At 37.4% G+C, this 26,191-nt stretch overlaps 1 protein-coding gene across 1 annotated transcript; it reads right to left on the bottom strand.

Annotated features, from left to right (window-relative positions):
* Positions 1-302: 302 nt before the first annotated feature.
* WSB1 (WD repeat and SOCS box containing 1) lies at positions 303-25,079 on the bottom strand. Its single transcript, XM_077165249.1, has 9 exons — positions 24,719-25,079; positions 19,672-19,840; positions 18,040-18,308; positions 14,728-14,859; positions 12,550-12,650; positions 10,145-10,317; positions 8,803-8,916; positions 1,642-1,749; positions 303-1,419 (listed from the first exon to the last, which is right to left on the bottom strand). The coding sequence occupies exons 1-9, from the start codon at positions 24,756-24,758 to the stop codon at positions 1,260-1,262; spliced, it is 1,266 nt and encodes a 421-aa protein (XP_077021364.1). The 5' UTR covers positions 24,759-25,079; the 3' UTR covers positions 303-1,259.
* Positions 25,080-26,191: the final 1,112 nt, after the last annotated feature.

Here is a 26,191-nt window from a genome sequence, read left to right on the forward strand (position 1 = left end):
GTTAGTTCCCCCCAAAGATTATATTTTTCTTTTGCTCAGCCATTATTTTTCATTGTTCTTGAGCTTTCCTGTGGCTTTTAAAATTATCATTAATGCAACAGCTCTCCCACAATAAAGGCTGTTACATTTGTGAAGCACTGAATTAACTCTAAAACAGTGCCCCGTTCTTGCACTAATTCTTCAATATCCTTCTTAATTTGCTTATGGGGCTCTATCAATTGTACAACAGGGACAGACAAAAAGCATTAAATCTTCCAACATATTCATGAAACATTCTCAACAGACAGCATTTTTTTTACAAGTCTTTAATTTAAAAAGTCAACAAAAATATATAATCAAGCATTTTACATAATGTATACATTCTTAATATCTGCAGGTGAGAAAAATAACAGAAGGCAAAAGCAGATATACTGTATTGCTTCTCTTTGGTAAGTCACCAATATTATCCCCTGCAGAAACATAAAATACATGTAAAAAAAAAACTCCACTGTCTTAAAAAATAATTGTCCCTTAGTACAAACATAATATTTAGCAATAATACAGTAGATGGACTTTTCAAATCAACTAAAATGTATAATACTTTCTATCATAAGGGTTAAAAAGTAGCAAGCTGCTTTCTAAAATTAAGGCCCACAGCAGTATTTAGACAAAAATGCATAAACTCTATTTACTAGTTATATCCTGGCTCTGTTCTAAATTTAATAATGATATTCAAACTCTCCCTCTCAGATGCCACTCTTAAGAAAACAAAATCCTTTCCCTAGACAAAAACGGTGTCTTACTTGCAGATGAGTTGTCTGATCCCCCAAACAAATACACATTTTGTATGAAGCAATTCAGATTTCTTAAGTCAATATTTACCATCTAACTCAGAATCCCAGAATATAAAAACTCCTTCCACTTTACAGCAAAGATACATATCTGCAGCTCTCCTGAAGCAATATATACACGTCAGACACTAAAAATTAGAAAAGCAAAAGGGTCCGTTCAACAAATAGCAGCTTCTATCTAAATATATACAGTATGTATGTTTTCACAGTTAGATCTTAAAAAAATTTACATTTGATATCTTCAGAAATATTTCTCCTATAGTCTATAAATAATATTTTAAAAACCCAACTGATCAAAATGCAGTACAAGAATGTATCAAATTAAATAAATCTTCTAAACCTTTTATAAACAGATACTCAAAGTCAGTAAAGCTTGAGGTTTTTGTAAAGTGTATTCCGTCTTTCCCTATGTCTAGGGAGGGTAGTCTTCTAAAAACGATAAGAGAGATACTCCAAAACTTTGGAAGGAACTGGCAGCTTCTGGACTTCTTGGGTGGGCATCACTCTCCGGACTGACATGCGACACAAATGTTGAAGGCTAGGAACTTGCCTTGGAGTGGCCCAAAAATAAACACTTCCATCATGTGTCCTAAACGGAAACAAAAACCACAATTTCAGTCACCCAAGTACATGTATTTCAACATCTCTACTGCTCAAACAATTAACATCCAAGGCTCTGTATTAATTCATGAATTACACAATGAAACCTAATTAAGGAGACCAAAACAATGACTTACTAATAAAATACTGGCTGCTTTGACTAAAATCCACTTCATATTGCTTTGTAAAGAAAACAGAAAAACGTATTTACCCAGCAGCTAAAACACTGCCATCAGTAGAAAAGGTACAGCAAAGACCATTGTTCAAAGGTGCGATTTGTACTGGATAAGTCTCATCAATTCTCCAGAACCTCACCATTCTGTAAAGGAAATTGTCCAGTGAGTATCTAATAGGAAATTTAAGGCAAATACAACCTTTGAAATTCAGAAAGAAATGTAATTGTGTTCTGAAACAGAAAATGTACACACAAACACTCAAAAATCACTGCAGAAGGCAATTACTGTGACTTGCCTTTCAAAATATTTTGTGGTGTATCCACCAGTTATTAATTTGGATCAACTCACTACAATGAGCTGATGATTGGCTGCCTTCCTTTTCCTTCTCAGGTCTACAATGTTCATAACCAGAAGCATTCTCCTTATTTTTATACTTAGCACAACCAGCATTTGATCTATTTCACTCTCTAAGACAACAAAGTCTTTTCACCTAGGTAGACTGTGTGTAGGTAGGAAAAACCATAAAGAATTGATGCTCATAATTATCTGATGGGCTTGTAGCTGGCAAGTTAAAAAAGAACTCTCCCTCTACATTAGTTAACATTCTAGAAAGACTGATAAAGAGTTGCTTTCTGAATTGATGTTACCAAGCTGCTTAATCCTATATCCATGCATGCTGTATATAATAAAAGCCTGAGGAAATGGAATGGCTACAAATAGTTTCTGCTTCACATCAATATTCAGAGCACACCTCACTCATATGACATTTCATCTTGTCTCAATCTCAGATACAAATTATTGCTTTTACTATTTATTTCACTTTGACTATTTCCTTCGGCTTCAATCTTTATTAAGATATTGCTGGAAAAAAATCTCTGTGAGCTGGACTAAAAGCTAACTAAAAATCTACCCAAAGGTCAAGTACAATAATAGGGGAAAGAACAATCTTTTCAACAAATGGTGCTAGGAAAACTGGATAACCACTTATAAAAGAAAGATGGACCCCTACCTCACATCATGTAGAAAAGTTAACTCTAAATGGATTAAGGACATAAATAGGAGCTAGCTAAACCCATAAAACTTAGAAGAAAATGGGGAAATCTTCATAACCTCGAACTTAGCAGGGATTACTTAGATATGACACCAAAAGCATGAACAACAAAAGAAACAAAAAAGCAGACTTCATCAAAAATTAAAGATTTTTGTTCATCAAAGGACACTATATCAAGAAACCAAAAATAGGACTTCCGGAGAAGATGGCGGCTTAGTAAGACGCGCGGATCTTAGTTTCTTCCCCAGGACAGCTACTAGGGGAGTAGAAACGATACAGAAAGCGCCCAAAGCCACAACAGAGATAAAAAAGACAGCGTACCCCATCCTGGAACGGCTGGCTGGCTGAGAGAAGCAGCTCGGGTGAGATCACCGAGGCGCGCGGGCCTCACCGGGCGGGGCGGCAAGCGGCCGGAGTCACTCCCTTCCCCCTTCCTGGGCCGGCTGGGAGAATTGGAGAGGCGGTTCCCTGAAACCGCGGCGGCTGGCGCCCATACTACGTGCGGCCCCCGGACCAACTGAGAGAATTGGATCGGAAATCCCCAGGCCGCGGAGAACGGTGACGGGTGGGGGAGGCCCCTTCCAAACCCGTGACTCCCCGGGAACGTGCACTCTCCCGGGTGGGCCGCTGCCGCCCTCCCTCCACGCTTGTCGCCCCGGGCCGACTAGGAAATTCGGACGGGCTCTTTCCCCGGCGGCGGCGGCCAGCAACCCTCCCTGCGTTCGGACCCCGGGCCGGCTCAAGCTGCTTCGGCTAGCGAACCTCCTGGACGGTGAGAGTTTTCCAAAGTTAAAGGTCCCACAGCACCTTTTACTGGTGGGACGCGCAGACAAACGTGTGCCACGAGCGCCACCTACTGGGCAGGATAAGAAAAACAGAACCCAGAGATTTCACAGAAAAATCTTCCAAACTTTTGGATCCAATACCCAGGGAAATCTGTCTAAATGCGCAGACGCCAACAGAAGATAACGGATCACGCTCAAATAATCGAAAATATGGCCCAGTCAAAGGAACAAACCAATAGTTCAAATGAGATACAGGAGCTGAGACAACTAATGCTGAATATACGAACAGAAATGGAAAACCTCTTCAAAAACAAAATCGATAAATTGAGGGAGGACATGAAGAAGACATGGGCTGAACATAAAGAAGAAATAGAAAAACTGAAAAAACAAATCACAGAACTTATGGAAGTGAAGGACAAAGTAGAAAAGATAGAAAAAACAATGGATACCTACAATGATAGATTCAAAGAGACAGAAGATAGAATTAGTGATTTGGAGGATGGAACATCTGAATTCCAAAAACAAACAGAAACTATTGGGAAAAGAATGGAAAAATTTGAACAGGGGATCAGGGAACTCAAGGACAATATGAAGCGCACAAATATACGTGTTGTGGGTGTCCCAGAAGGAGAAGAGAAGGGAAAAGGAGGAGAAAAACTAATGGAAGAAATTTTCACTGAAAATTTCCCAACTCTTATGAAAGACCTAAAATTACAGATCCAAGAAGTGAAGCGCACCCCAAAGAGATTAGACCCAAATAGGCATTCTCCAAGACACTTACTAGTTAGAATGTCAGAGGTCAAAGAGAAAGAGAGGATCTTGAAAGCAGCAAGAGAAAAACAATCCATCACATACAAGGGAAACCCAATAAGACTATGTGTAGATTTCTCAGCAGAAACCATGGAGGCTAGAAGACAGTGGGATGATATATTTAAATTACTAAAAGAGAAAAACTGCCAACCAAGACTCCTATATCCAGCAAAATTGTCCTTCAAAAATGAGGGAGAAATTAAAACATTCTCAGACAAAAAGTCACTGAGAGAATTTGTGACCAAGAGACCAGCTCTGCAAGAAATACTAAAGGGAGCACTAGAGTCAGAACCGAAAAGACAGAAGAGAGAGGTATGGAGAAGAGTGTAGAAAGAAGAAAAGTCAGATATGATATATATAATACAAAAGGCAAAATGGCAGAGGAAAATATTATCCAAACAGTAATAACACTAAATGTTAATGGACTGAATTCCCCAATCAAAAGACACAGAACGGCAGAATGGATTAAAAAACAGGATCCTTCTATATGCTGTCTACAGGAAACACATCTTAGACCCAAAGATAAACATAGGTTGAAAGTGAAAGGTTGGGAAAAGATATTTCATGCAAATAACAACCAGAAAATAGCAGGAGTGGCTATACTAATATCCAACAAGTTAGACTTCAAATGCAAAACAGTTAAAAGAGACAAAGAAGGACACTATATACTAATAAAAGGAACAATTAAACAAGAAGACATAACAATCATAAATATTTACGCACCGAACCAGAATGCCCCAAAATACGTGAGGAATACACTGCAAACACTGAAAAGGGAAATAGACACAAATACCATAATAGTTGGAGACTTCAATTCCCCACTCTCATCAATGGACAGAACATCTAGACAGAGGATCAATAAAGAAATAGAGAATCTGAATATTACTATAAAGGAGCTAGACTTAACAGACATTTATAGGACATTAAATCCCACAACAGCAGGATACACCTTTTTCTCAAGTGCTCATGGATCATTCTCAAAGATAGACCATATGCTGGGTCACAAAGCAAGTCTTAACAAATTTAAAAAGATTGAAATCATACACAACACTTTCTCGGATCATAAAGGAATGAAGTTGGAAATCAATAATAGGCGGAATACCAGAAAATTCACAAATACCTGGAGGCTCAACAACACACTCTTAAACAACGAGTGGGTCAAAGAAGAAATTGCAAGAGAAATTAGTAAATACCTCGAGGCAAATGAAAATGAAAACACAACATATCAAAACTTATGGGATGCAGCAAAGGCAGTGCTAAGAGGAAAATTTATTGCCCTAAATGCCTATATCAGAAAAGAAGAAAAGGCAAAAATGCAGGAATTAACTGTTCACTTGGAAGAACTGGAGAAAGAACAGCAAACTAATCCCAAAGCAAGCAAAAGGAAAGAAATAACAAAGATCAGAGCAGAAATAAATGAAATTGAAAATATGAAAACAGTAGAGAAAATCAATAAGACCAGAAGTTGGTTCTATGAGAAAATCAATAAGATTGATGGGCCCTTATCAAGATTGACAAAAAGAAGAAGAGAGAGGATGCAAATAAATAAGATCAGAAATGGAAGAGGAGACATAACTACTGACCTCACAGAAATAAAGGAGGTAATAACAGGATACTATGAACAACTTTACGCTAATAAATACAACAATTTAGATGAAATGGACGGGTTCCTGGAAAGACATGAACAACCAACTTTGACTCAAGAAGACATAGATGACCTCAACAAACCAATCACAAGTAAAGAAATTGAATTAGTCATTCAAAAGCTTCCTAAAAAGAAAAGTCCAGGACCAGATGGCTTCACATGTGAATTCTACCAAACGTTCCAGAAAGAATTAGTACCAATTCTCCTCAAACTCTTCAAAAAAATCGAAGTGGAGGGAAAACTGCCTAATTCATTCTATGAAGCCAACATCACCCTCATACCAAAACCAGGCAAAGATATTACAAAAAAAGAAACCACAAATCAAAACCACAATGAGATATCATCTCACACCCACCAGAAGGGCCATTATCAACAGAACAGAAAATGACAAGTGCTGGAGAGGATGCGGAGAAAGAGGCACACTTATCCACTGTTGGTGGGAATGTCAAATGGTGCAACCACTGTGGAAGGCAGTTTGGCGGTTCCTCAAAAAGCTGAATATAGAATTGCCATACGACCCAGCAATACCATTGCTGGGAATATACTCAAAGGACTTAAGGGCAAAGACACAAACGGACATTTGCACACCAATGTTTATAACAGCGTTATTTACAATTGCAAAGAGATGGAAACAGCCGAAATCTCCATCAACAGAAGAGTGGCTAAACAAACTGTGGTATATACATACGATGGAATACTATGCAGCTTTAAGACAGGATAAACTTATGAAGCATGTAATAACATGGATGGACCTAGAGAACATTATGCTGAGTGAGTCTAGCCAAAAACTAAAGGACAAATACTGTATGGTCCCACTGATGTGAACAGACATTCGAGAATAAATTTGGAATATGTCCTTGATAACAGAGTCCAGCAGGAGGTAGAAACAGGGTAAGATAATGGCCAATTGGAGTTGAAGGGATACAGACGGTGTAACAGGACTAGATACAAAAACTCAAAAATGGACAGCACAATAATACCTAATTGTAAAGTAATCAGGTTAAAACACTGAATGAAGCTGCATCTGAGCTATAGGTTTTTGTTTTGTTTTGTTTTGATTTTACTATTATTACTTTTATTTTTTTCTCTATATTAACATTCTATATCTTTTTCGGTTATGTTGCTAGTTCTTCTAAACCAATGCAAATGTACTAAGAAATGATGATCATGCATCTATGTGATGATGTTAAGAATTACTGATTGCATATGTAGAATGGTATGATCTCTAAATGTTGGGTTAATTTCTTTTTTTCAATTAAAAAAAAAAAGAGAACGGGTAATTGGAGCTGAAGGGATTCAGACTGTACAACGGGACTGGATATAAAAACTCAGAAATGGACAGCACAATACTACCCAATTGAAATGCAATTATGTTAAAACACTGAATGAAGCTGCATGTGAGGTATAGGTTTTTTGGTTTTTTTTCTTTCTATTATTGTTTTAATTCTTATTCTGTTGTCTTTTTATTTCTTTTTCTAAATCGATGCAAATGTACTAAGAAATGATTAATATGCAACCATGTGATGTTATTAAGAATTACTGATTGTACATGTAGATTGGAATGATTTCTAATTGTTTTGTTAATTTTTTTAATTAATAAAAAAAAAAAAAAAGAAACCAAAAATAGAACAGAACTTTTACAATGCAACCACAAAAAGACAAACACCTCAGGTGCATGGGTGATTCAGTGGTAGAATGCTCGCCTTCCACGTGGGAGACCCAGGTTCGATTCCTGGACCATGCACCCCACAAAAGGGGAAAAAAACACAAACAACCCAACTTAAAAATGGGCAAAGGACTTGAACAGACCTTTCTTCAAAGAAGATATAAAATGCAAAAAAGAATACAAAAAAGATGCTCAACAGCACTGTTTATGAAGGAAATGGAACACAAAACCACAATGACATACCATTTCACACTCACTAGGAGGCTATTACATAAAAAAAAAATCAGAAAATAACAAATATTGGTGAGGATGTGGAGAAAATGGAACCTTTAGGCATTACTGGTGGCCCTGTAAAATGGTACAGCCACTGGAGAAATCAGTTTGGTAGTTCTTCAGAAAGTTGCACATAGAATTACCATACATGGGATTCCCACTTCTTGGTATATACCTGAAAACAGGGACTAGAACAGATACACCATTGTGTAGAGCAGTACAACAGCCAAAAGGTGGAAACAATCCAAGAATCCATCAACAGATGAACAGACAGAAAAAAATGTGGTATATATACACAATGGAATATTATTCAGCAGGAAAAAGGAATAAGGTTCTGATAAATGCTATGACACGGATAAACCTTGAAAACATGCTGAGTGAAAGAAGCCAAACACAAAAGGACAAATACTATAGGATCTTGCTAATATGAAATACCGTGAAGAAGCAAATTTCAGAAAGATAGCAGATAACAGGTTATGGGGTGAGGGAGTGTTATTACTTAACGAATGCAGTTTCTATCTGAGGTGATGAAAAAGTTGGAGCAATGGATGTTAGTGGTGTAGCACAAGACTGTAAATGTAATTAATATCACTAAATTGTACAGTTGGAAGTGGTTAAATTGGGACATTTGGGGTGGTATATATGTTACTTCAATTAACAAGTTTTAAAATGCTGGTTTAAGCCATTAAAAACAAAAAATAAATCTACCCAAGTTCACCAAAACTAATTAACACATAAGGAACACAGGGAAAGGCATGCGTTATCTTTAGTTTACATAGATACTATTCAGGCTAATATTCTTTAAGACATACCAACATCTCCTAAGTCCTAGAGAATGAAACATTAAAATATAAATTGCAGAGAGGCATTTTTTAAGACTTGGCAGTGTTTTCATTATGTAGAACGATCAAAGAAAATCCTTAAATATAGATAATAAATAGATCAAAATATAATTCACACACTCACTTATCATCAGCAAAGCTTGCAACGTGCAGTCCATCATGACTAAAAGATACAGATCGTACCCATCGGTCATTTGCTCCTCCAGCAAATATTGGAGTAGGTGGGGGAAATAGGTGCCTAAGGGCAAATGCATATTTTAGGTGGACATCAGAATCACTTCAAAGAACAAAATTATCCACGTACAAAGTACATTTGTCTTTGAATAAGGTTTAAAGTTGCCTTAACAAACACACCTGAGAAGAATGAGTAAAGGTGATATATATACAAAAGGGACGTACAAATAATTACTAATCTCTTATTCCAACATTACAACATGGCTTAAAACGCTAAGACTATGATCAACTTTGGTTTTAGCTATTTTCTCCAATATAAAAATACTCAGATCTCCCAAATATTAAATATAATTGCCCCTTTTACAGTCAGGTACTGTTAGACCTTTATCAAGAGAACCAAACTGAGAATTTTTAACTATGATTGCATTATTAAGGGCTTAAATATGAAATTTTAAAATTACGATAGAATGCAACTTCAGGTTTCATGTTAGCAATTCTAATCACTCACGTAACTTTCTTTGTACATTTTTAAATTGTGAAATAAACACATATACAAAAAAAAAACCCCAATACATTTCAAAGTATATTTTAACAAGTACTTTATAGAACAGATTTCAAAGTTTGGTATGGGTTACAGTTCCACAATTTCAAGTTTTCCCTTCTAGCTGCTCTCAAACACTAGAGACAAAAAAGAAATACCAGTATAATGATTCAGTAGTCACATTCATTTGTTATATCTTGACTTCTGTTACAATTCCTCCTTCTCCTTTGATCCTTCTCCCAATGTTTACGGATATTTGGGTCATGCCCATTCTAACTTTTTTCATGTTGAAAAAGGGTGTTGACAATATGGAATTGTAGAATGGAACTGGCTGATGTTCTTAGAGATAATGGCACTTCTAGGTTTCAAGACTTTTCTGTCCTAGGAGCCATCTGAAGGTTTCAGGTTTATGAAAAGTAAAAGTGGTGCAACTTTTGCAGGATCTTGGACAGAGCCATGGGTGTTCTTTAAGGTTAACAGGAATGATGTTGGTTGGGGGTTGACAAACCATAGTAATTAGCAATATCTAGCTAAAGCTTGAATAAGCATAGCCTCTCAACTCTGTCTGAACTCTCTTAGCCACTGATATCTTTTTTGTTACATTTCTTTCTCCCCTTTTGGTCAGGAAAGCATTGTCGATCTCACGGTGCCAGAGCCAAGCTCATCCCTGGAAGTCACCACGTAACTTTTTACAAACAACACTGATAGCCAGAAATAAACTATAGCCTAAAATAATTTATGCTATACTCACCCAAATTCCATTAGAATATCTCCAGTATGTGGATCCCAGATGTACACTCGAGTATCATAAGATGCAGTAGCCAGTAATGCTCCATCAGGAGAAAAGTCACAAGCTACAACATCATGGTGATGTCCTTCTAATTTTCGTATCATGGTATATTTATCCATATTCCAAAGGAAAATCTGCAATAAAAAGGCAAACGTTATAGTTTCATTCAGACACACAGAGGAAAAAATGGAACATCTTATACTAAAACTGCTAAATTTAATTATGATAATATTAAGTTAAACATTATAAATTATGAGTAATTAAAAGAATATGCTCAGTGTCATAGTTAAAATCAGTCTTTAAGTTAATTAACGCAGACATGCAAATTCTATTTCAAATGTTTCTGTTAAATGTTAATTTAAAATAAGCCTAAACATAAAATAAAGGCAATACAATTTAATCACAAAGTTATACTGAAATCCATTTATTCCAAAAGCTAACTAAAATATACAGAAACAAATAGGGTTAAGTACTACAAACCCCCTTCTTTTTCTTTTTCCAGAAACTACCAAATTTTAAAAAAATATACAGACAGAAAATGTAAGGTTAACAAATTGTTACTCCATTGGCATCTCCCTTTGAGATAATCACTTGTTTACAATAGGCTTGGATCACCAACGTGAGCCTAGGAAGAGAAACAGATACTGCAAGCAAAGAGAATATTCACAGCCAAATGAAATTTCTTTGGCAAACAATAAGGATGTTAAACCACATTACAAAATGAAAATGCTATTTTATGAAAACAATTACAACATTTCTGTGAATTAAGATTTACCAATCTATTTTACCCAAACTGAACACAATCAGTCACTTTAAGTACAAAATATTTAAATTACTTAAGTACAAGTTTACATGTAGTTTTAGAGTCTAAAGAACAGTAGTTAGACTGTGCAGAATAGGTCTAAATAGGATTCTAATGTATACTTCAGTCTGTTATCTTACATGTGAACTTGGAGGTTTATAACAAGCCTAATAAGACAATCCCTCCTCATCTTGGAGTAAACAATCCTTTTTGCTACTTTTTTTCTGCACAGATACAAGATATTATTTTCAAAGGAAATTAAGCATAAATTTTAATTTGGAAAAGATTTAAGATATCTCTAGCATCTCAAAGTATTCCAAAAAATAGCACCGAGAAACCATTTGAAAGCCAATTACTTTATACTAAATTGGTTTCACTTGTCAGACTCCCAATTCCATCAAACTGGAAGATCAATTTACTTGGTGGAGTCAGTGGGCTTCACTGCGGTGGGGGAAATTACTTTAAAAAAGAAAAAAAGAAAGAAAGAAAAGCAGAAAGTGGACATCGACCAGCACCTGTGTACGTACAGTACACCTTGCAGCCGAATGCAAGGTTACTTCATCCTATGGTAAAGGTCGCCCCCAGCCCGGTAGCCAGAGATGCCACTCTTTCTGCCCAGCTAACACCATTGTGCGCTTGTGTGTGAGTGGTGCCAGCATAACCTCAATCACACCAATATTGCTGCCACCACCTGTGACAGGGAAAGCAAGAAGCATATGGAAAACACACAGCCTAAAATAGCAATGTCAACATCTAGCTTTGTTCTTCCTATGATTTTAAAGAATTAAAGAGTATTTTGTTATAAACTTCCCACATTTGCAACTATCATTTTAACATATTTCCTTGGCTAAATAAAATGCACTTTATTAACCAGCCTCCCAACCCCCATTAACTTAAAAGTGTACTGTGATTTTCATACATATTTGGACTTTAACCATTTTCATAAATATATGAAGCTAATAAATTTCTTTATGCTAACTCAAAGGCTAAAGACAACCACAAGAATTTACCAGTAAGCATACCCCTCTTAATTACTTAAACTACCTATAGGTATGCTATGTAAAATAGACAAGATCAGATTTCATCTATAACTCACTCTACAACATATACGAGCGCTATATTTATTATTAGGTTTTTAAGTTATTTTTAGTTAAATGTCCAGGACCAGCCGGGACTCAAAATTTTAAAAACAGCAAACTGGACCCCCCCCCCCCCCCCAAAAAAAAAACCCCAGAATAACAGAGAAGAAAATAATTAGCAAGGGAATTTCTTAACATTTGAACTAGATCTCTTCTACAGCACATAAACTTTCCTAGATTTCCCAAAATTCGACATACTCTGCATCTTATATTATCTCTAACTAAAAGCAATCCAACTTCTCATTTCACTATCAATAACTGTATTTACTTAATTTCCTTCATGCAAATCTCCCCCCATCATCAAATAACACTTGGAAGATATTCATGACACCGAGCACAGACTTAATAGGTTACTTATATTTAAAATGATTATGTACACATTATAATCCAATGAACAATGAATGTACAAGAACTTAGACACATACTGCTTTACTGGCTCCAACTGAACACAGCACAGAAGAGTCAGGAGAGAATGCACAGCTGTACACCCAGTTCTGATGCCCCCTCAGTATTTTCATCATGTTTCCTGAACAAACAGAAATATCTGTGTTAATACTAGAATCCTTTTCAAATGAGTAGCATTTGAAATGGCAATAAATGATAGAATCACAAACTGTGACATGAGTTATCTAGAGCAGGAGTTGGCAAGTTACACCAGCCAATTATTTTTATAAACAGTTTTACTGGCACATCATCATGCCCACCCTTTATGTTTTATCAATGGCTACTATTGCACTACAATGGCAGACTGGATAACTACAACAAAGACTGCATGGTCCATAGGCCCAAAATATTTACCATATGGCTCTTTAAGAAAACATCTGCTGTACCTTCATTTACAAAAGACACAATTATTTTAATTCAACTTGCTTATTCTACAAATGAACAAACTGGTACACAGCAAGGTTAAGAGACTTTGTAAACATCTTCAAATGGCTTTTCATTCTTTCATTTTGATAACTTATACTGTACTCCAAAGCCTGTATGTATTATACCCACAGCATACATTACAAAATTTAACTCTTAACTTTACAGATACCTACTGAATGCCTACACTACATGCCAGGCACTGTTCCAGGCATTAAGGATAGAGCTGTGAATAAAACCAAGTCTCTACTTGCTTGGAGCTTACATTTTAGTAAGCCTACATTCTTAAACATATGCACACAACCGAGACTATGTTGAGATAAGCAAGTACCGTTTAGTATGCAAAAGAAAATAAAAAATTAATTATAAAATTATTACGATCTCTTCTGCCCTTATAAATTGAGCAACAGCTGAGCTGAGAATTGATAAAATGCAGAGGAGGTACCTCATGGTTTGGAATTGTTAGCAGATTACTTTCTCGGACAACAGTTATACACATCAGCTAGAACAACTTCTCCAAATTCGAGGGTTTTGTTTTCTACTACATTCACTTTAAACTATATTACCTCTGAGAAAGCCTACGAATCTCCAAGGTGAGCCTGTTAGGAGTACTAGCAGATCAGAGTTAAAACAAAAGGCTTTAGTTAAGAATGTAAACTCTTTTATTACTGGCTAAGAAGGGGGAAAAAATGTTCATCTCTGGTCCTTAGAAATAAGGTAGCCTCCCCCAAAGCTTTATAAGTATCACAAATATCAAGGTTTCAGGAAATCTCAGTATTTGTCACCAACATACATTTCTATTATATTTGAAAGGTGAATGTTTTATTTTTTATAAAAATTTCTTACTTAACTTATCCAACTTATTGCTTATTAGTAGTTACATGTTATATAAATTGTAGTATGTAATTCAAGTTTTAATGAAACTTTATTAGATTACTTTGCTACTTCATGTTTTACCTAAATTTTCATTAAGGAAATGCAGAGTTAATAACTGGAATGGTTTGGTTCTGTTGTCAACTTGGCCAAGTGATTATGCCCAGTTTGTTCAAGGTTATTTTGTGGCTGGTTGCTAAACCTGAAGACTGGTCTACTGAATCAGTCTGTTGATGGCATCTATGGCTGATTATATCTGTGATCAACTAAGGCATGCCTCCTACAATGATATAATCCAATCAGTTGAAGGCTTTTAAGTAAGAAGAGACTCTCATTGGTTCTTCAGCCAGTGAACCTCTCTCCTCTCCTCTTTTTCATCCAGACCCTTCATTGGAGGTGCCAGCTTCACAGCACGCCCTGCAGATTCTGGACTCTTCCATTCTCACGATCATGTGAGACATCTTTATAAATCTCCTATTTATGGATATCTCCTGTTGGTTCTGCTTCTCTAGAGAACCCTGACTAACACAATAACCCACCCTAATGAAAGGAAATAAACTAACAGACAAGTTTATATAAAACCCTAAAAGTGATCTGAATTTTGTCCTAAAATTCTTGATATAGATCTATGTGGTTAGTTTCTGGATCATATCAGATTGTTCAGAGTAACTGCTGGCTCCTATTCTGGGTCACATTTATGATTTTGTTTGACCTGCACAGGTAAAGGGACCAAAGGACTAAGAAGAAAAAAAGAAACTTTGATCATGCACCACTTTTAAAGTCAAATGCCACATTGATCCCAATACCTCTTAACAGTAACATCAAGAATTTTTTCTTTTTCACAGCCTGAGGAAAAGACATACCATCATCTTTCAGGTCCCACACTCTCAGAGTTTTGTCTCTTGAAGCTGACACTAGAATCAAGCTCCCATCTGGAGCAAAAGTTAAATCTCTGACCACTTCAGTATGATCCACCAAGTTGAGAAGGAGTTTTCCTAAACACAAAGAGGAAAAAAATAAGAGACAATGTTATTAATTTTTATCAACCTCTACTTTTTAAAAATAGCATTGTTCATCATTTAAAAAAATATGAATACAAATTCTTTGGTGTCTCTTTGGTTTACCAAGAGAAAATCTACAATCTTTAAGATTCACTATTTACACTGTTTTAAAATGTGTTCTTTCCAGGCAGTAAAACCTAATATTACTAGGAAAATTAAAAGGGAATTCCTGAAATGTAAACTAATTCCTGGATTGAGTTAATTTAATATCAAGAAAAACCCTAAATTATAATTTTCCAAATTCTTGTATAGTACAATTTTTAATTCTAAAATCAAAATTTTGCTTAAATTCCTGTGGCCGCATAATACTGGACCGTCAAATTCCCCAAAAGGTATTGTTATCCCCAACAACCTAAAACTTGAACATAATCCCAGTGAAAAACAAACTACTTTATTCACTTAATACTGTAAGCGTTTTGTTTTCTATGAAAATCTATGTGTTTACCTTAAATTTTCCTTCAGGAAATAGTTCAAATTTATTGATTCATTATCTCCATTCAATGTTGGTATCACTGGTTATGTTCTGATATACATGGTTTTAATGCTAATTTACTCCAAATTTTTTGAGGACATACTATATGTCAGAAACCGATTTAGGTAGTAAATAACACATTTTGTTTATTTTTGTTTCGTATGCTGTATAGTGGGAGTCACATTTCATTCTTTTTCCATATGACCATCCTGTTATTACAGCATCGTCTGTTTAAATTTTTGTGTGTGGGGGGGGGGAGTGCATGGGCTGGGAATTGAACCTGGGACTCCTGCATGGCAGACAAGAATTCTACCACTAAACCACTCTTGCACCCATAACATTTGTTTTTAATTGCCAAGAATTTTAATTCCTCAGTCTAGAGGAACTTTAAACTGTCTTTAGTTAAAACCTGAGATAAATTGTCACTAAAATCTTGTAAAAGTTAGATGACTGCTGAAACTAGATTTGTCTTTAAAGCCTCCAAGGCTATCCATCATTGATGAAGTGTTTAAGAAAACACCTGGGGTGGGCCATGGTGGCTCAGCAGGTAGAGTTCTCACCTGCCATGCTGGAGACTTGGGTTCGATTCCCAGTGCCTGCCCATGCAAAAAAAATAAAATAAAAAAGAAAACATCTGCTATTTGAGTCAGAGAATGAAATCACTAGTTGATAAATGATAATTAACTAAACATTCCCTAGACACTCCTTCTAACTGTAATATCTGCTTAACGATGTTCAAGCAGTATGAGCTCAGTATTTTTAAACAAAATCATGAGCTGAAGATGCTATTCTGATCAATTATAAAGATGCGTTCATAGCACCAATTACTTTTTAAAATATTTTTATTGAAAACAACAAACATACAAACATTCTTGACATGGTTACAATCAATAGCTCACAATATAATCACATAGCTGTATATTCACGGCCATTTCATTTAAAAAAAAATCATTTTTTTGAACATTTGCATCTCTCCAGCAAAAGAAATAAAAAAGAACTCATACATGTCATACCCCTTACCCCTCCCTCTCACTGACCACTAGTATTTCATCTACTCATTTTATTTTAACCTTTGTTTCTCCTATTATTTGTTTACTTCTTATCTTTATTTTTTACTCACCTGACCATACTGTAGATAAAAGCATCAGACACAAGATTTTCACAATCACATAGTCACACTGCAAAAGCTGAATCATTATACAATCTTCAAGAAACATGCCTACTGGAATACAGCTCTACAGTTTCACATACTTCCCTCTAGCCACTCTAATACACCATAAACTAAAAAGGGGATATCTATATAATGTATAAGAATAACCTCCAGGATAATCTTTCGACGTTGTTTGAAATCTCTCAGCCACTGACACTTTATTGTTTCTCATTTCTCTCTTCCCACTTTCGGTCGAGAAGGTTTTCTCAATCCCTTGATGCCAAGACCCAGCTCATCCTAGGATTTCTGCCCCATGTTGTCAGGGAGGTTTATACCCCTGGAAGTCATGTCACACACAGAGTGAGAGGGCAGTGAGTTCGCTTGTCGTGTCAGCTGAGAAAGATGTCACATCTGAGCAACAAAACTGGGGGTGACTCAGGCCTAAATTTTAAATAGGCTTAGTCTAGTCTTTGCAGGGATAAGTTTCATAAGGACAAACCCCAGATTGAGGGCTCAGCCTATTGATTTGGTTGTCCCAACTGCTTGCAAGAAAATCAGGAATTCTCCAAATGGGGAAGCTGAATTTTTCCCCCTTTCTCCCCATTCCTCCAAGGGAACTTTGCAAATTCTTTTTTATTCACTGTTCAAATCACTCTGGAATCTATCAGAGCATCACACTAACCTGGATAAACCAACAAAATCTCATGCCCTATTCAAGGCTCCATGTACTTATGTGTTCAATTAAACCATCCATATAAGTTAAATTAGGAAATGCACTAGTCACAATATAACTTTTGCACCAAATAAACATTTCCTGCTTTAGTCTCACACAGAAGTTGAAGTTTTAAAATGTGAATGACCATCTGTTTTCAACACCCTGCAATACCGACATTCCTTTATTCTTCCTCATGTAAAAGTATTTTTTAATTTGTACATTTAGTCACTATCACCGTACACTCTAGGCATTCCTAAATTATACCACTTCAGTCTTTATCGTCTATCTTTCCTTCTGGTTTCATATGCATAGCACCAATTCTTGTAGTAAGTTACAACCCTCAAATCATATATTCCATCCCCTATAAGCAGTGCCCTGCAAGATAAAAGTGATCAGGTTTGTTACTATGACTAAAATAGCTTAATTCTATAATGTGGATGGACCTTGAAAACATTATCCTAAGTAAAATAAGCCAGATACAAAAGGATAAATATTATGTAATTATACTTAATGAAATATCTAGAATAAGCAAATTCAGAGTAAGAGAAAGAAGACTAGAAGTTATGGGGGAAGGGCAAATGGGAAGTCACTGCTTAATGGTTAAAGAGCTTCTGTTTTGGGTAATAAAAAAGTTTTAATAATGGAAGGTTGTGATAGTAGTACAACATTGTAAAAGTAATTAATTCCACCAAACGGTACACTTAAAAATGGTTAAAATAGAAAATTTTATATTATTACAATTAAAAAAATAGCTTAACTTTATAAAGAATCCCATACCTGTATATGCATCCCATATTTTGATACGGCCATTGTTTAATCCAGTGGCAAGGAGTAGCTGATCTTGTCCAAATTTGAATCGATGCCATTCTATATTTACACAGCGACTCTGTTTTTCTGGAACTGATGACCCAAAAGCAAGACTCCAGACAATATCTCCACAGTCAATGGTATGTTCACGAGGCTTATTTTTCTGATTATCATCACTATTTTGTCTTGATAATCTTAAACTGCTCGAATTGGTGACATTCTTGGTGCCATGCAAGAGACTGCAGGGAAAAAAAAGTCAGATTGAAATCGAGCTATTATTTACTCTAGACTGTTGCAGATACTGAATAATTACAAACGCTTTTTAAAATAACCTCAATATGATGATAGCGATTCTGAATAACAAAAGAAGTCTATTGATGAGAAGGGGCAAAGTTTCTATTTGGGCTCCAAGAACATGAATGAATAATCTAATTATTAAAAGAAATCTAAGTGGCTGCCAAAGAATAAATCCAGTAAAGTAATTTATAACTGAAACAGCTCCTGAATTTTTCACAGGATCACTGTATCAACTGGGACTCCTTTACTTAGACTAAAAGCAGAAGTATAAACAAACAAATCCTGATAATTTAAGATATTCTGTCAAGCTGATACCAGAAAATTACTTTAAAATACATAAAATAGGGTGGTGCAACGGTGGCTCAGTGGCAAGAATTCTCGCGCCTCCCGAGCCAGAGACCCAGGTTCTATTCCTGGAGTCTGCTCATGCAAAAAATAAATAAATAAAATAAATCCAAACTATAGCAATTGGTAGTGTTTTCTATACTTTCTAGATCTGAAAGCAGGGACAGATTAACTTCAGTACGATACATTTTAGAAAAACTTTTCAACAAACATTAAAACTCAACCCCAATCAGATGGTTCATAAGTACATGAAAAAGTAATTACTGATCTATATACCACTGTTACCAAATAAAATGGTTAAGCCTGTTATGAAATCCAAAAGTGAATCCAAAAAGCTTCACATAATAAAGTTCACCTGCCCTGGCACAGCACATTATAAGTGCTAGCAAGGCACAACTATTCTTTTTTTTTTTTTTTTTTTGGCATGAACAGGCTCAGGGAGTTGCACCCAGGTCTCTGGCATGGCAAGTGAGGTGAGAATTCTGCCACTGAGCTACCATTGCACTGTCAACAACTAATCTTTTAATGCACTGAAAAACTTAACACAAAAAGTAAGGCGGGGGGGTGGGGGTTGGCGCGCAAGGGTAGTTCAGTGGTAGAATTCTCACCTGCCAAGAGGGAATACTGGGTTCGATTTCCAGCCCATGCACTATCCCCCCCTCCCCCCCAAAATTCAACAAATGCTGCTGCAGTTAACGGTATAGTCATATGGCAAACAATGAAATGCGACTCCCACCATACAAAAAGAAAAGTATCTGAAAAAATACTCTATAATATATAAGGTCAGATAGGCCTTTACATGAATTCTCTAATAAGTATATTCAGTCTAAGATTAAAATATATTTACATACAGTTCACAAAAAAAACTTAAATATCAAAATATTTATTTGCCCTATACTGAGATAAAATGGTAAAGTCCACAAACAGATACAAAATACAAAGAAGAAAAGAGAGTCTTACAAATTCCTTAAGCACTGGGACCACGGAACAAGCTTTACTGTACGATGTCCTTGTGACCAGGCAAAGTATGAACCATCTGGGGCAAAAGCAACAGTCCAATTTTCACGACCACATTTCTTGTCAAAAGGCGCTGCTGGAGCTAAAAGTTCTCCTATAGTACGTGCTCTCACTGAAAGAAAAAAATTAAAATGCAGGATATCATATATACTCAATAATGAATTTGAGACTGCCTCCATATTACTGTGGGACTCACCCAACTCCACGGAGTTTTTCCCTTTTCTACGCACAGGAGTTTTGCTTTCCACCCTCTTAAGGGAGATAGGGTATGTGGTGTAAAGACCCCTTATTGATAATGACTATCTTCATGTTTTGGTGAAGGTAGTTTTCCTAAAACTTCCCATTGTAAGAGTTTTTGTTTTAGAAAGTTTCAAGAAATAACTGGTCAAGAAATAATAATGTAATGAACAATTAGGTCTAACAATTATAATACTACTAGCTTTTACATAACTTACTAACATTTTTAAAACGCAAGAGATTAAAGTTACTCTACAAGAAAAATACATTTCAAATTACATTTTTTAGCTTTTGAAAACCACAAACTACCATAAAGTACAATTATTACACCATTACCCAAAGCACTATAAGGTAATCTATTCAAACATGAATAAAGATTATCTCTTTCAGGCACAGATGATAAAATTCAAAGCCCACAGCTAGAAGGGGCTTCAAGATTATCTAGTCCAACTTCCCAACCAGTGCTTTAAAACACATTACATTTGTGATTCTCAAATGCTGGTCCTTAAGAATTTTCCTAATGGGCCACAATCTGACTCCAAAATGGAATTCTTCTGGTTCTTAACACAAAAAGTGGACTTCATATATTCATATTTAGGATTAGTTAGATTTAGCATTTGTGATAAAATTGGCATATTATCAGAGGTCTAAGAATTTTACTTCCATATTTACAAGAAATATAATCAACAAGTTCCTACTGTATACGTACACATACAAAGTCAGCTAGAAATTTCCTCAATCTGGGGAAAGGAACTTCTTTATTAAGGTATCACAAATGTTGTCTTGGGTTATACTTGATTTTGAATTTTGCTATTCTTCCCTTTTAGTTATAAATTTTGATAGTTTACTTTATCCACTATCTATTTTTATGGTTGGTTGTCTGGTCATCTCTACAGTGTATAATGTATTCTTGAATATTTTAAACCTAAACTTTTCCAACAACTAAACTTCAATATATGTATTACAGTTCAAATAAAAATCACTTTTACTCCTATTGCTAGAGCCAACATATTCATAATTTCCCAAAATGTAACTGTTCCGTGATACTTCTACAGTCTGTGGGCTATGTTTATTGCTAGTATAGCATCTGTTAAATGATAGATGCTCAGTAAATACCTACTGAATACTAATGCATATGCATAAGCTCTCATTCTTAAGTGATTTAAATATGCTCCTCACCCAATTATTTGATACAGTAACAAGTAAGCAATGGTTTAAAAGGGGGTGGAATGGGGGAAACACCTGAGACCCATTTTTCCATAATAAGAGTATCTAATTTTATTTTGGTGCAGCTGAGATTATCAGAATTTTTCCTTTTAATGACTCAAAATCTTCCTCCCAGCCACTTGACCCATTCACTGGTTCTGACCTAAGAGAATAAGCCTAACCCAGCTCTCACAACAGGATATTCGTATTTTGAAGAGTCATGACCATCATCTCCTAAATCTTTTCACCAGGCTAAATAACTCCAGTTCAACCATTCCTTAAATTACCTGGTTTCAACTCCATTCTGCATTTTCACCTTCATTATACCTTTCTGGATAACCTCCAGTGAGTAAATGGCCCTCAAGTTAATGACCCAGAAGTGAACCACACTCTAGGTGTGGTTTAAGCAAAGCAGCAGATTCCTTCAACCCCCCACCTATATTAACACAGCATAAGACAAAATTAACTTCACTGGCAGTCACTGTGCCTTTTCAAAAACAATATTCACAAAGTGGTGACCCTCAGAAACCTACAGAATGTTTTTATAAATATAAAAATGTTTCTAAAAAAGGCATGCTGCTTCATGTTTCCTTATATTCCTCCAAGGCTAGTTTAATGTGGTCATCTCATCAGGATGATCTTAGGTGCCTGGACCCTGAATTTGCAATCCCGGCCCTACATCTTCTTTTTCACGGGGGGGTGGGGTGGGGGGTGGGGGGTGGGGGGGGAGTGGTTCTGTTATTAAACTACAACTATCCTTTAAAACCCGTTAAGTTTTAGGAGGGAAAAAAGCAAAGTTCACAAATAAGAGAAGTTTTAAAATTCAGATGCAAAACATAAGTATTATCTTAAAAAGAGAAAGCCCCTGATTAAACTAAATGAGTAGAATACTGACATAATCTCTATCTCAAAAAATAGAGGACCAGCTCTTGCATTCAATTTCAAAAACATCTGGTAAATTAGACTAGACTCAGCTTTCCCTTAGCAAGCACAAGCAACGCTAAATTTCCCAGACTCATTTTTATTAGTTTGCATTTTAAGCTCATTTTGTATTTTTCTTCTTTTACATTGGCCACAATCAGAAAAATCTTCTCGTTTAAAGAATGGTAATACATTAACAACCAAAATTCTAGTTCAAATGGCAGACTATGAAATTTATTCTTGAATATATAGAAATTTTAAAAAAATGGGCCACTAAAAAACCTGCCAAATGAATGAGAAGTTACAGTGTTACAAGTATTTTCTTAAAAACGGTCTTGAGAACTTTTCCTGTTGGTAACAAGCATATCAAATGATTTCTGTAAGCACCTAATTTGAATATTCACTGGTACAATAAGTCTAGCACAGGATTTATAATAAGGTGCTTAAAAAAAAGACAAACTTTTGTTACATTATACCTATAACTGTTAAAGTCAGTATCTTTAGACTTCAGTATCTTAAGAAATTCATGTTTTAATAATGACTGTGTAAGGTAAAGGTTGCCTGCCACGGGAAATCTGCCATAAGATACAACTCTACATTAATATCCTACAGTAATAACACATCATCTGAGTCACTGCTGAACAAAGAAAACCAGATTTAGCTCCTTCTTCCCATTCCTCCTTGCAATTTCATAACCAGAAACAGAGGCTCTGTGGCAGAGCGCCTTGTGAAGGAGCTCTAGGCGGTAATCTCCCGCCGCCTAGACAGACTTCTTTAATCATTCATGGGATACTCTGCCTCTACTCTTTCAGTAGGTACTTGAGAAACAAAGCAGCTATAATTAATCTCACCCAAGAAAAGGAAAAAATAATTCTTTACTGAGAGATACAACACAGCACAAAGAAATAAGTGTTTAACTTTGTATCCAAATGGAAGGAAGGAAGGAGGGAGGGAGGGAGGAAGGAAGGAAGGAAAAGAAAGTTTTAAAAAGCTTAGAAAAGGCCAAAGTTCTTTTAGATATTTAGCACTTAGCCATTAATTTTTTTACTTTATACCATATCTAGACAATAACACTGAGAACGAATTATGCAAATAAATTAAAAGTAAAAGGCTACTTAACGGACAGTTCTATCTTAGGCAAGTAGGCTAAGAAGCCAGCTCTATTTATCCCTTTGAAGAGAAGGCTGGAAGTTTTCAAAAGGGTTCACTGAAATGAAGTAAAACAGATAAATGAAAGGCAGATCACTTATCTGTAATGTGTAGGAGGAAAAACAAAAGAAAACATCATGACTGAGAATAGGAACTTTTCAGTGCTTGTCATAAAGTTCAATTGAAATCTGGACATGAACTTTGTACATGTATCGTTAAAATAATTATTAAAACCAGGTTTAAAGTCCCCTTCTAACCAGCCATTCAACTTTATTCCTAAAAGAGCAAAAGTTCAGAATTCTTAGTTGTTTCTATATAAAAAATTCACCCGGACATAGGATTAGGGTGTTTACACTTAAGTAAATCTGTCCCCTTCCCTAGAAATATTTCCTCTATGTAGTTAAGAAAGGCATGCATTTCCTTAGCAGGGAAACGTAGTTCTCTACGCGGTGGCCACCTCAAAAATTTTTTTTTTAATTATCACAGCAAATAAGTTTACAGTTAAAGCAGAGGACCCTCCCACCTCCTTATTCCAGGTATTTCAACTTAAATGAGAGATTCAAATAACGTGAGGTGCTTTCAATTGGGCCACTGAATAGGTATTATTTATTTATTTTTGTAGGCTGGGCGGTGGGGGTCACATTTCATTCTTTTCTATGTGAATATCCCGTTATGGCAGCACCACACTGAACTGATGTACAACCTACAGTATTTATTGCCCCGTCTTCAACGTGGCAGGTTAGCCCCTAAGCCAGTTTTTAGACCGCCTTTCCGGAGTTAGCTTTTCTTTCACTACACCCAACTGTCTGCTCCTTCTGTATGTGTATGAAAGATAATTCTGAAAGACTCCTCCCCTGACCCGCTGCCTTTTTCAAATACTGCTTTCCAGGCTGTTGGCACCTCTTCATTAAAGAGTGCTTGGTGTGCATGAGACGCCGTCTCAAAACACAAGTTTAGTTTCCCCATCGTAAGCTTAACATCGACCCCTTAAGATATGCCCAGTAACCCCTGGGCGTAGGCCCGTCCGCGTCCACTCGACGACCCAGCCGCTGAGCCAAGAGAATCACAAGACACTGGCCCTGCGTGGGCCTCAAACGAGGAAATCGGGGTCCGGAAGGCTGAGTGCCCGCCCCCTGCCGCAGTCACTGGGAGGCCGATCCAGGGCTGGGACCGGCTCTCCCCCTACCCTCGGCACTTCGCTCTCGGGTTCACTCAACTCTTAACCTCCCCGCTCACAGCCTCCTCCATGCAGGCGCCCGGTACGCGCTCCATCTATCCTGAACCCTCTTACCCCCTCAGCAGACACCATCCGCGGGGCTGTTTCCTCCCGCTTCGTCAAGGGCTGGGCCCCCGCTTGCTCGCTTCCTACAGTTTCCTCCCAAACCTTCTCCGGGGAGATCCTTCCACTCCTCAGCCCCGCACGCTCACCAACACCCCTCGCCCACCAACCCTTCGGGAACCCCCTCCCGTTCCTCACCGATCTCTTTCTCGTTGACACACGGGGGAAAGCTGGCCATCTATGGGGTACCGTCTGATTCCGGGACTACGAGGCGGACGCAACGATAGAGAAGGGAGCGGCGAGGGCTGAGGGGCGTGACACGAGCTTGTTCCCTCCCGGTCCGGGAGACAGAGGGGAGGGGGTAGGGGCGGTCGCTGCGGCTTCTGCCGACTGCCCCGGGAAAGCTCCGGAAGATCTCGGATCAAAATACGGAGGCAAACGCAGACAATAGACCCTGTGCCCTGCCTCACACCTACGGCCAGACACTCCCTTCGGGCCGATCGACTGAAAGCGAGACACTGGAGACAAAATGGCGGGCGGCGCGAGCGATATCTGGGCGGCGGGGGCGGGTCTGGGTGACGTCACATCGAGGCCCCGCCTCCCTACGCATGCGACGTGACCGCCTCAGCAGACCACCCCGCCCGTGATGTGCGCGCGGGCGTGGTCGGAATGTCTAGGGTAGAGCGGCGAGGAGGAGAAAGAGCCTGTTCCAGCAGCGCGAAACCGACCACCGAGGAGGAACTCGGTTTCCGTTTTCCCGGCCGGGTGTTCATGCATGTTCCTTATGAGTTGGAGTGCCTTTAAGAGGGCAGACAGAGAGGTATACACTATATATTATCCCACAGACAAGAGAAAACATTGAGGTAAAGCGGCTGATCCTAAAGTACAAAAAAAGGCATTTCGGATTTGATTTGGCCAACGCCCCACCTCCCAAGCATTGGCGAAATGAAGGTTGTGTTGAGGAAATGAAAATAATCAGAATGAAGATTAACATCATTATGCACTGCCTGTCTGGCCGCGTTTGTGCCTGGCACGAGCCAACTAGATTTAGGAAGGGTCGAGGTGGGGGCCTGAGGAACAGGACGCGTGGGCGGGATCGCGTCCCTCCAAGGGGCCTCTCTGGGCTGCCTTTGTCTCGGCAGGTTCCTGCAGCCGGGCTTTCCGCGAGGACCCCCGGGCCGCTCGCCAAAGCAGATCCCACCAAGTCAGCCTATAAATGTGTTGGTCTTGGCCGGAAGCCAAGCTGGTTCCTGCTTACAGATGACATGTTTGCATTTAGTGGGCCCTTCTGTGGATTCTAAGCCTTATTCCAAACGAGAGCATCTAAGGCTGGGAATTGCAAGTACGTGGCAGATACTAATGGGAAGAGGGAGTTGCATAGCCACATTCTCTTTTCAGAGATACCAAATGACAGAGCATAGGGCATGTCTGCCTCATCTTTTTCTTTGTTTGAATGAATCTATAATTCTTCAAATAACGAAATGCTAAGTAGCAGATATAAGAAATAATTTCCCCTCCTTTTTAAAAATTCACCTATACAGACCCATACATTTTACTGAGGGCTCACCCCACACCTCGGGGTTAGTTACTGAATATTTAGAATAGAGCACGAGAGAATTTTTAGTGTAGGCTTATAGCTCATATACCTTCTATATCGGTCCTTGTTAATTC

The sequence above is a fragment of the Tamandua tetradactyla genome, chromosome 6 (genome assembly GCF_023851605.1).
Source record: "Tamandua tetradactyla isolate mTamTet1 chromosome 6, mTamTet1.pri, whole genome shotgun sequence".
NCBI classification, from domain to species: domain Eukaryota; kingdom Metazoa; phylum Chordata; class Mammalia; order Pilosa; family Myrmecophagidae; genus Tamandua; species Tamandua tetradactyla.

Coding starts and splice junctions, on each gene's coding strand:
- WSB1 (XM_077165249.1), bottom strand. CDS start 24,758: ATGGCCAGCTTTCCCCCGTGTGTCAACGAGAAAGAGATCG. Junction 14,860..18,039: donor AATATGGGATGCATATACAG/GTATGGGATTCT, acceptor CTTTGTGTTTAG/GAAAACTCCTTCTCAACTTG. Junction 1,420..1,641: donor GGCAGTGTTTTAGCTGCTGG/GTAAATACGTTT, acceptor GTTTCCGTTTAG/GACACATGATGGAAGTGTTT.